At 39.4% G+C, this 12500-nt stretch overlaps 1 protein-coding gene across 1 annotated transcript in view; it reads right to left on the reverse strand.

Annotated features, from left to right (window-relative positions):
• Positions 1-9037: 9037 nt before the first annotated feature.
• The window catches only part of ythdf3 (YTH N6-methyladenosine RNA binding protein F3), a 17102-nt gene continuing 13639 nt past the window's right edge, over positions 9038-12500 (reverse strand). The window contains exon 5 of the mRNA XM_060862312.1: positions 9038-9085. Coding sequence (XP_060718295.1) covers positions 9053-9085 — 33 coding nt within the window. The 3' untranslated portion in view covers positions 9038-9052. The remainder of the gene's footprint in view (positions 9086-12500) is intronic.

Consider the following 12500-nt stretch of genomic DNA (forward strand, 5'->3'; position numbering starts at 1 on the left):
CAAACACACACAATACACACACAAACACACACAATACACACACACAATACACACACAATACACACACACACAATTCACACACAGACACACACACAATACACACACACAATACACACACAATACACACACACAGACACACACACACAAAATACACAAACACACACAATATACACACAATACACACACACAATACACACACAATACACACACACAGACACACACACACAAAATACACAAACACACACAATATACACACAATACACAGACACGCACAATACACACACACACAAACACACACAATACACACACAATACACACACACAAACACACACACACACAAACACACAAGACACACACACACAATACACACACACATACACACACAATAACACACAATAACACACACACACAAACACACAATACACACACACATACACACACAATACACACACACAATACACACACACACAGCCTACAGATGGATAACAATTAAGTTACACAAGATCTGACTGTTCCTTTAAATTGCTGTAAATTGCCCTTTTACTGTTCATCTCAGTTCATCTGCTGGAACATTTGGAGAATAAAACTGCTCCGGTCACAGTGTAATGTGTCCTGACCTTAGTGTGGCTTTGTGCTCTGTGTATCACACACACACACACACACACACACACACACACACACACGCTCAGAAGTTGTTTCCTCCCTCACGCACTCCGTAACCCATCATGTAAACCGTCCATCATCATAACACACGCAGCATCGTCGAGCTACTCGTCTGTTATTTGTTCTATTCTCTGTTCCCTGCATCTCTCTTTCCCTCCTTTCTGTTTCCTTTGCTTCCTCTTTTTTTCTCCCCTCCTCCATCCTTTCCTCCAGCTCATTACCTCAGTTAAATATATTCCCTTAAACGTCCGTCCACGTGAGCACAGGAGTGAGAGAGAGACAAAGGCGGCAAGTTAATTACTCATCATTTACAGCAGATGGCTGGAGATGATATGTAAATGGTACTGCGTGTGTGTGTGTGTGTGTGTGTGTGTGTGTGTGTGTGTGTGTGTGTGTGTGTATGTGTGTGTGTGCGCGTGTGTGTGTGCAAGAGAGAGATTATATTCCCTGTAACACACAGTTAATAACAACAGCCATAATTATAGGTTGTATTTTTCAGTAATTATTTGCAACATGCTTTATTCTTATTTTACATATTAATGTCAAACCTGTGAGTGTGTGTGTGTGTGTGTGTGCGTGTGTTTGTGTGTGTGTGTGTGCTGACACACTTTATACACTTTCTATGAAACCCATACTCATAGACATTATATTAATATTAAACACACACACACATACACACACATGCGCGTGCGCACACATACACACACACACAAAACATCTTTAAAAGTAAAAGTGCACGTGCTCATGTGTGTGTCATGTGCACGTGTGTGCGCATGTGCACGTGTCTGTTTGTGTGTTTTTGTGTCTGCGTGTGCGTGTGTGTGTGCATGTGCACATGTGTGTGTGTTTGTGTGCCTGCGTGTGTGCATGTGCACGTGTGTGTGTAATTAAAGGAGCGGTTTGTAATTCCCAGCACCCTCTGCTGAACACAGATGAATCTTTCCCTTCTCCTTAAACCCGACTCCATCCACTAAATATCAGTGCCTCTGAATCCAGATGGAGGCGGAGCTAATTTCAGGGCCAGAAAATTGTAAACTGAAGCCCAAAATGAGGAAGTGAATGAGAAGCACTGCATGGGAACGTGGGAATGGGAATGTGTGTGAGTGTGTGAGTGTGTGTGTGTGTGCGTGTGTGTGTGTGTGTATGTGTGTGTGTGTGTGTCTATACAGTATATCTACCAGATTGTTCAGCTCACTTTTACCTTTCTCTTTTTTTAGTTTTTTATTAAAGTTATATAACAAATCTCTGAGGAATCTTGGAAGCTGTGTGCAGTTTTGTAGAGACAAACTGAACCTGTGTACAGCGTCGTTGTGTCATTACTGTTCAGAGAGCAGAGGATGAGACAGAATCCTCAGGGTCTGTGTGAAAAAAATGGTTATTACACACATTTGATGCATCGCCATCATTTACTCCTGGTTCTCATCGTCGATGGCTTTAAAGCAACGATGACCTCTGTTGGTGGAACCACAGCATGATATTAAACACCTCCATGACAGCTGGAGTGTGACAGCAGAGGACAGACAGGGGCCCGACAGGGACAGGGGCCCGACAGGGACAGGGGCCCGACAGGGACAGGGGCCCGACTCAGGAGGCGCTGGTTAGAGTAAACAGACGCAGTAAATGTTCCACATAATGAAAAAACTCACACTAATGGATTATTATGGGGTGTTTTTTTTTTTTGTTCAGAAGGAAATAATATTTAAAATAATATTAACAAGAAAAAAAAAGCATGTATTCTTATTAGCTCAAAGGCTGGTGCTGGTTTTAATCCTGTTCTAAAGGAAGTAAGGAAAGTTCCACAACATTAAACGTAACTATAAACGGATAATAATTAAAGCATGTCGTTCTTCAGTTTAAAAAAAGAAATAAAAAAAATCTTGGTATAATTCATCTAAGGATAATTCTAGAGTTTTGTTGTGTTTATTTATAGCTTGTATTTCACTTTTCTAGCTTCCTCCAGCGCTCCAGAGCGAGTGGGAGGAACAGCGTGTCGAATTCGCACGACGTCGTTACAGAAAACCAGGTGCAGCTAAAACCCAGTGCATTATGGGGCTAAACCTCTCTCATTTCTACCGCTTATCCGAACTACCTCGGGTCACGGGAGCCTGTGCCTATCTCAGGCGTCATTGGGCATCAAGGCAGGATACACCCTGGACGGAGGGCCAACCCATCACAGGGCACACACACACTCTCATTCACTCACACAATCACACACTACGGACAATTTTCCAGAGATGCCAATCAACCTACCATGCATGTCTTTGGACCGGGGAGGAAACCGGAGTACCCGGAGGAAACCCCCGAGGCACGGGGAGAACATGCAAACTCCACACACACAAGGCGGAGGCGGGAATCGAACCCCCAACCATGGAAGTGTGAGGCGAACGTGATAACCACTAAGCCACCGTAAAACTCCATTAAATAGAAGAGGAAGAAACCTTGAGAGGAACCAGAATCAAAAGTGAACCTCAACCTCATGTGGGTGACACTGGAGGGTGTGATTATAAACTGTTATAAACATCAGAGAGTGTTATTATAAATAATGTCCTTTCTTTCTGTGACGAGCACCGAGTGTCAAATGTGTGTTTTTATTTATGTGTGTTCTGCTTTTTCACAGAGCAGGATGCAGGATTTTTTGAGTATCTTTGCTGTTGCAGATGTTTAACGAAGGTTTGGATCTTCACCCAGGTTCACAAAGTCCAAACTAAACGTCCAGCTATAAAAGTTTTTTTTCTTTTTTTTCACTCTTTGCATTTTTGCAGATTCTGCAATGTGCCTAATTATCATTATGACCTCATACAGACATCAGCTCCATAAGGCACACAAGTGTGTGTGTGTGTGTGTGTGTGAGTGCATGTATGATTGTCAGTGTGTGTATAATTGTGTTTGATTGTGTGTGTATAACTGTGTGTATGATTGTGTGTGTGTTTATGATTGTGTGTTTCAATATGTGTGTATAAGTGTGTGTGTATGATTTTTGTGGTGTGAGTATCAGTGTATCTATGACTGAGTGTATGATTGTGTGTGTGTTTATGATTGTGTGTTTCAATATGTGTGTATAAGTGTGTGTGTATGATTTTTGTGGTGTGAGTATCAGTGTATCTATGACTGAGTGTATGATTGTGTGTGTGTTTATGATTGTGTGTTTCAATATGTGTGTATAAGTGTGTGTGTGTGTATGATTTTTTTGTGGTGTGAGTATCAGTGTATCTATGACTGAGTGTATGATTGTGTGTGTGTTTATGATTGTGTGTTTCAATATGTGTGTATAAGTGTGTGTATGATTTTTTTGTGGTGTGAGTATCAGTGTATCTATGACTGAGTGTATGATTGTGTGTGTGTTTATGATTGTGTGTTTCAATATGTGTGTATAAGTGTGTGTGTATGATTTTTTTGTGGTGTGAGTATCAGTGTATCTATGACTGAGTGTTTGATTGTGTGTGTGTTTATGATTGTGTGTTTCAATATGTGTGTATAAGTGTGTGTGTATGATTTTTTGTGGTGTGAGTATCAGTGTATCTATGACTGAGTGTATGATTGTGTGTGTGTATGAGTATGTATATTATTGTGTGTATAACTGTGTTTATGATTGTGTGTTTCAATATGTGTGTATAAGTGTGTGTGTATGGTTTTGTGTGGTTTGTGTATCAGTGTGTCTATGACTGTATGTGTGATTGTGTGTGTATAATTGTGTGTACACGATTGTGTGTGTGTATAATTGTGTGTACATGATTGTTTGTGTGTGTTGTTTATAATTGTGTGTACATGATTGTGTGTATAATTGTGTGTGTGTTTATAATTGTGTATATGACTGATTATGTGTGTGTGTGTTTATAATTGTGTGTATATGAATGTGTGTTGTTTATAATTGTGTGTATATGATTGATTGTGTGTGTGTGTATAATTGTGTGTGTGTGTTGTTTATAATTGTGTGTATATGATTGATTGTGTGTGTGTATAATTGTGTGTGTGTGTTGTTTATAATTGTGTGTATATGATTGATTGTGTGTGTGTGTGTGTGTGTGTAATTGTGTGTGTGTTGTTTATAATTGTGTGTGTGTGTATAATTGTGTGTGTGTTGTTTATAATTGTGTGTATATGATTGATTGTGTGTGTGTGTGTGTGTGTGTGTGTTGTTTATAATTGTGTGTATATGATTGATTGTGTGTGTGTGTGTGTGTATAATTGTGTGTGTTGTTTATAATTGTGTGTGTGTGTGTGTTGTTTATAATTGTGTGTATATGATTGTGTGTGTGTGTGTGTGTGTGTGTGAGTGTGTGTGTAGGCTGTTTGATCTTTCCTGATTACTAGATAAACAGAGGTTTTTTGCCCTCAGTGTCCACAGCTGCTTGTCCTACACTGACTGGCTCGTGTCCCAGCCAATCAAAGCTGTTCGTTCTGCCTCCAGCGCTGCCATGAATATTTATGGTGCTGAGCAGGAAGTGGTGCTCTGTGATGTAATTGCGGTATATCGAGCATCTCGACAGCACAGAGCCGAGCCCCCTCGTACGACACGGCCACGCCCGTCCGCCCGCCACCAGCTTTTACTCAACACCTACTGCATACTGAATACTGGACTTGGAAAACATCTGGACTTTTCTACAAGTGTCACAAACAATCATACACTTATACCAAATACTGTGAGGTACGTAGAACAAGTGCACACAAAAGGTTCAGCACAGATCCTGAAAACGACAGAGAAGATGTGAACCTGCAGCATTTAGATGAGCAGGCAGGATGATGGCAGGACTGTCAATCAAAATAAAACTCCGCCTCCTCTTCTAGCAGAGTGGCTGTGGCTTTGAAATGAACATGAATAATGTGAGGATGTGTTTAAAAGCCTCAGCTTTTTAAAATCATGGACTCTGCCTTTACTGTGTGTATATGTGTGTGTGTGTGTGTGTGTGTGTGTGTGTGTTGTTAGTATTCAGCCCGGTGTCCACCTCCTGCTCTGCTACATCACTGAGGGACCTGCCAGTGTCTGACAGTCGTTATTCACACAGTGACCATCTGCCCAGCTGCCCCCCCCCCCCCCCCCCCCCACACACACACACACACACACACACATACACACAGGACTAAAGTCCCGCATTCGTACACGTCTGACAAGGACAGTGAAGGACTGTCGTTAACCTTTCAGCGCCGGGGAGCCGACACAACGTCAGGAAAAAGGACACACACGGCTCACAGTGTATAATTCCACCGTGTGTGTGATCGCTCCATGTGTGTGATCGCTCCATGTGTGTGATCGCTCCATGTGTGTGATCCTCTCCTCTCACATTTTTTTTTTCACTCATACTAAACTTTTTACCTGAAATCTTTGATTAAAACTCAGATGTCTGAAATTTTCAAAATCCTGCCAGAAAAACCACAAAGAACTCGTGAATTCCTGCTTGAAGGTTCCAGATAAGACGTGAAGGTTCCATCATAACCAGAGTCCAGCTTTAGGTGTCGTATCTACATGGCTGCTCACAGCGTAACGTATCACTTCGACATCATCAGCCTAACTGAAGTGGAGTAAGAGGAATAACAGACATCCAGATCTGCTGCTGATGGAAAATAATTAACTAGATGATCATTCATTTGAGTTTTATTCCATACTTAAGAGTCAGTTGTTGTAAAATCAGAAACCTGTCAGAGAGCGTTACGTTCCTGAGACGCTCAGATCTCGCACTCGGTGACACGTGACGTATCCCTGGGTTTTATTTGCTGTTTGCGTGTCCTGGATCTATCAGTCATGCAGCGAGTGGAGTGTGTCAGATCAGAGAGCAGGAACGAAAGAGACGGAGGAAGTGAGAGGAAGTGAGGGAGAGGAAGTGAAGGAGTCAGAGAGCCGTAATCAGACACGCCAGCTGCCGTGTGGACTCAGACCCAGTTCTGTCACACTCTTCACACGACTCCTTAATAGTCGCTCCTGGGAATCGACTTGGAGCCCGAGCGACCCGTCGAGGGGATTTAACCCGATCACGCTACAGAAAGAGATCCAGCTCGGCGAGTTATTATTTCAACCTACAGAGTGAAGGATCTGATCAAGCGCCAGCTTAATGAGGCACAAACCATCCTAATAACACCAGGCTGCTGCTTATTACCATCTCTGATTCTGCAAAGAGTCGACTTCTCCTCGACATTTGACTTCAGAAGAATCCCCCGTCTCCATCTTAAAGGCCATTTCTTCTACTTTATTACCTCACGTGATGGTCATTAGAGTCCCTGTGGTTCAAGTCAGCATAACTGCAGCCTCAAGAATAAGAAGTCAGCAGAAATGGACTGCACTGAGAACAAGTTTAGGTTTGTGGATAAGTTTGGGAATCCTGCGGTTCATTCAGGTTTCTCACAGCTGCGATGTTGAAATAGTCTTAAGAGAATCACGTTGTAAGGATGAGATGTGAAAAAGGAATCGTTTGTAAGAATCACATTCATTCATTCATTCATTCATCTTCTACCGCTTATCCGAACTACCTCGGGTCACGGGGAGCCTGTGCCTATCTCAGGCGTCATCGGGCATCAAGGCAGGATACACCCTGGACGGAGTGCCAACCCATCGCAGGGCACATGTAAGAATCACATCTGAAAATAAACTAATTATATGTAAGAATCACACCTGAAAATAAATGAATCATTTGTAAGAGTCACACCTGAAAATAAATGAATCATTTGTAAGAGTCACACCTGAAAATAAATGAATCATTTGTAAGTCACACCTGAAAATAAATGAATAATTTGTAAGAATCACACCTGAAAATAAATGAATCATTTGTAAGAATCACACTTGAAAATAAATGAATCATTTGTAAAAATCACACCTGAAAATAAATGAATCATTTGTAAGAGTCACACCTGAAAATAAATGAATCATTTGTAAGAACACATCTAAAAATAAATGAATCATATGTAAAAATCACTTCTGAAAATAAATGAATCATATGTATGTATCGCATGTTAAATGAATCAAATCTTAGATTCACATCTGAAAATCAATTAATCATGTTTTTACAATCACATGTGATAAGAAATGATTCATGTTTAGGTATCAGGTAAAATGGACCACGTGTAACAATCATACTTGAATCACGAGTTATAATCAAATGAATAATTTCCAAAAATGATGCGTGTAAGAATCAAATAAACAATGGATCATTTGTCAGAATAGGATGATAAAAGAAAAGAATCAGATGTGACAATAAATGAATCATGTTTTGATACAGAACCAAATGTCCAGGGTGGTGAACTTCTATCTGTCTGTACTCAATATCTCTTTCAAAATGTTCACAATCGCTTGTGACCGTTGTCATGATCCGCATCTCAAACCAAAATCCCTCACAGTACGTTAAAACCTTCTGACAAATCTACAAGCCCCAGAAGACTCATACTCGAACGAGATCTTACAGTGTGTCTCAAATAGTCTAGAGTTTTAGACATGATGTTAGTTTGCTTAGTCAAATAGGGACACATAGTGCTACACTGCCTCCATTATTCACACTGGAATTGTACCACGTGGAGGCGTCACGTGCACAAGTGACATGTCCAGAGAGCGCAGGATATGTGTGGTGGCCATCTTGTGTATGTAGTGTACTGTACTGTTCATGAGCTGAGATCGAGGACACGTCAGAGACAGAATTCATTACAGTGATAGGGATCATGATCAGTGGGATCAAACGTTTTTGTTGTTTTTTTATTAGGCCACGCCCACTTTGGGGTTAAAATTGAATAGTGACATTGATATTTGGAGCTCTGTACGGAGACCGATAGAGATACAGACCTCATTGTGTTAAATATCTACTTACCAGTGTTAAGAAGTGCACGTGTCAGCATATGAGCCCAGGTCACAGCAGCAGACCTTAGATCCAGGGTGACATAAAGAAAAGGAGGAGGCAGGGGACGAGTCTGTAATCGGATCATTGACTAAAACGAGTCGAGTCGACACAATCAATAGAAACTGCGCATGCAGCAAAGAGGCTTTATTAGGCCTTAATCTGCGTTAGGTATTACAGACAGGAAGCCAGACGACTGGAGCTGTGGAGAGGATTTGACGTGTTCCTCCACGTCTCTGAACGAGGCTCTGACACGTCTGACAGGAGAGCAGCTCCATCTCTGGGCTGGTGAAGCCTCATCACAGCTTGTGGGTAATGAAACATTAAATGTAAATGTCCTAGAGCTCAACTTAATCATAATTTGAGCCGAGGTTAAACTCTGTGCTGATTACCTTTTACGCCATCAGAAAAGGAGCCGGTTTGAAATTCTACACTCGACCTTCGTATATTTTAAATAATATAACCAACCGGACTGCGTAACCTAGACTGAATTATTTATCTCCTGAAAAGTCTCGTCACCTCGTAACCATGTCCATGTTTGTCTCTGGATGTCATCAGCAGCCTTAAGGGAAAATCATCTACATTTCTCCTATAAAGCGCAGATCAATATGCTGAAAAGAATAAAAATAATTATTTATGTGAGAAAATGTGAAAATTATTTAATTATAATTATAATAATAATTAATTGTGCATAAAATATACTGTACGTGAAATTAAGAAGAATCGTGCAGAAGGATCAGATGTTTAAAAAAATCAAATGAGAGATTTAAAAAAAAAATCATGTGCATGAATCACATCTGTAAATAAGTGAATCGTGTGCAAGAATCACATCTGTAAATAAGTGAATCGTGTGCAAGAATCGCATCTGTAAATAAGTGAATCGTGTGCAAGAATCACATCTGTAAATAAGTGAATCGTGTGCAAGAATCGCATCTGTAAATAAGTGAATCGTGTGCAAGAATCACGTCTGTAAATAAGTGAATCGTGTGCAAGAATCACGTCTGTAAATAAGTGAATCGTGTGCAAGAATCGCATCTGTAAATAAGTGAATCGTGTGCAAGAATCGCATCTGTAAATAAGTGAATCGTGTGCAAGAATCACATCTGTAAATAAGTGAATCGTGTGCAAGAATCACGTCTGTAATTAAGTGAATCGTGTGCAAGAATCACGTCTGTAAATAAGTGAATCATGTGCAAGAATCACATCTGTAAATAAGTGAATCGTGTGCAAGAATCACATCTGTAAATAAGTGAATCGTGTGCAAGAATCACATCTGTAAATAAGTGAATCGTGTGCAAGAATCGCATCTGTAAATAAGTGAATCGTGTGCAAGAATCACGTCTGTAAATAAGTGAATCGTGTGCAAGAATCACGTCTGTAAATAAGTGAATCGTGTGCAAGAATCACGTCTGTAAATAAGTGAATCGTGTGCAAGAATCGCATCTGTAAATAAGTGAATCGTGTGTAAAGGGCAGATGTGTAAGAATCAATTCTGAAAATAAATGAATCGTGCGTAACAAATTAAGGAATCAAATATAAGAATCACATTTAAAATAAATAAGATAAAAATGAATGAATAAAAATAAGGATCAGATTAATAAGGTTTCACAGATATGTGAAAAAAAATCATGCATTATAGTCAGATTTGAAATTAAACATGTATGAATCAGGTGTAAAAATAAATGAATCGTATAAGAGTCAGATATAAAATGTGCGATTTGCTTAATTTCACATCTGATTCTTACAAATGATTCAAATGTAAAAAATGAATCATAAAATAAAGTTAAAGTAAAATAAATGAATCATGTGTAAGAATCAGATGCGAAACTAAGCAAATCGTTTAAGAATCAAATAAATGAATTGGATAAAATCATGTAAAAATAAATGAATCAGGTGATTATTCATGAATCAAATGGACTTCTCTGAAGCATAAAACACAGCTAAAAACATATAGATTATTAAACACACTTATAATTCTCATATTCTGCTGCTACTACATCATACACACCGCTCTGAAAGATTCAACTCCATTAACGAATCTTCACATTTTGAGAAGTTTTTTTTCTTGCATGAGGGAAAAAAGCAGAAAGGTAAAAAAATCCCTCGTCTCCTTGCTGAAATAACCCTGTTTACTTCAGTTAGCTGTAGTTATACGTTTCCTGGTACGTTCTCTCATTTGGAGGATATCAGCACATCTCCCTCTGTGTGTTGTTTTTTTCTTTACTGAATGATATTAATGACTATTTTTCCCCCCAACACGTAACGATAGAGCGTTTTCTATACGTAGATAATGAGATCCATTAAAAGCTCATTGTAGGCTAATATATCTTTAATAACAGCGAGATGTCGCTCCAAAACATCACGTTATCGTTGTTACAAACCTGACGAGAAACTCCAGATACACTTTTGGTTGTAGTTTTAGTGTTTGGTTCCATTAAAGCTCTGAAAGCTTCCTAATGGTTAAGGTGTTGAGCCACCAATCGGAAGGTTGTGAGTTCGATTCCTACGTCCACCAAGCCGCCACTGCTGGGCCCTTAACCCTCAATTGCTCAGTTGTATATAAAAAAAATGCGATAAAGTGTTAGTCGCTCTGGATAAGGAGTCGCGTCTGCTAAATGCTGTATTTATTTATCAAGCGTTCGTTCCCACTGTAGCATCAGATTCCTCTTGATCTCAGATCTTCTCTTTCGCTCTTATAAATCCATCCGACTCAAAGTTCCACATGTGCTTTCTGAGATGCTTTTCTTCTCATCGCAGCTGTATAGAGTGATTATTTGACTTACCTTCCGGACCTCTGTTCCCTCTCATCAATGCTTCCCATTTCTGAAATACGCAAACCAGATCAATGGTACAGAACTTTTTCTTTACCATGTCGATGTTTCACATGACCATGAGCTTGACCCTTGATAACTGTATGAAGGAGCAGGCGTGTGTGTTCCTAATAAAGTGGACAGTGAGTGCATACTATTTCTGCGACTAGTTATTTCGCATCTTTTAGAATCTTTTTAAGCAATTTAATGATATGGGCATGTATGCAAAATATACTGAACAAAGAAAAAAAAAGGTCTTTACAATGACTAAGAGTTTCTTTGGGAAAAAGAAGCGAACGCAGAGAGACAACTGAAATTAAATCTCCATTTGCATATTCCAGCTTTGTCTTGTGAGTGAAACGGGTAATTTAGAGGCAGCACTGTGAAGCCTATTAATAGCACATCAGTGTTGTTCAAACTCCAAAAAAGTAGCAAAGAAAAACACGGTGTGGGCTGCAAATGTGGAAGCAAATGGGCGTTTAAGTCGACGTGCAGAGGAGGACAGAGTTAATCTCAGTTTGAAGCTTGCTCGCTGCAATTAGGACTTTTCCTTGGAGTATGACACCAAAAAAACATTTCCTCCCAGTCAGAAGAACACAATCACTTTCATTAAAGCTTAAAGATTCGAATTTCCACACACAGACACACAGACATGACACATACTGAATATGACTCCTTTTAGTGACTCGAGCAGTTAAACGATTCCTTCGGATTTATTCGTCACAATTAGTGGTTTATTTACTAAAGTGCTTTTTTTTTTCATCCGGACAAACACACACTACTAATTCTATGTATATTGTCCTGATCATATTCCCAAAAGACACACAAATTGACTCAATTCACAGAATCAACTGAGTGAGTCATGAGTCTCGACAGAACGGATTGAGCTCACGTGTGATTGCACATCGACTGCAGTTTGCATATTAAATTCAATGTCAATTGAGTAAGGATGCAACAATAAGCTTTAATAATAATAATAATAATAATAATAATAATAATAATAATATCCAAAGGATTCAAAAGAGTCATTTGTGGAAATGCAGTTTTGGGTTCCATGTTTAAATTTTACACTGAAAAAAGAAATAAAGGAAAATTTATCTAATAATTCTTGCTGAAAAATCTAATTGCTATTTGTTAAAACAAATCCACACTCGAACAGCAGAAAAATATCTACAAACAGGCAAAATAATGATTTTAATGAAAAAACTGCCTGAAT

This window comes from Tachysurus vachellii, chromosome 25 (assembly GCF_030014155.1).
Source record: "Tachysurus vachellii isolate PV-2020 chromosome 25, HZAU_Pvac_v1, whole genome shotgun sequence".
NCBI lineage: Eukaryota > Metazoa > Chordata > Actinopteri > Siluriformes > Bagridae > Tachysurus > Tachysurus vachellii.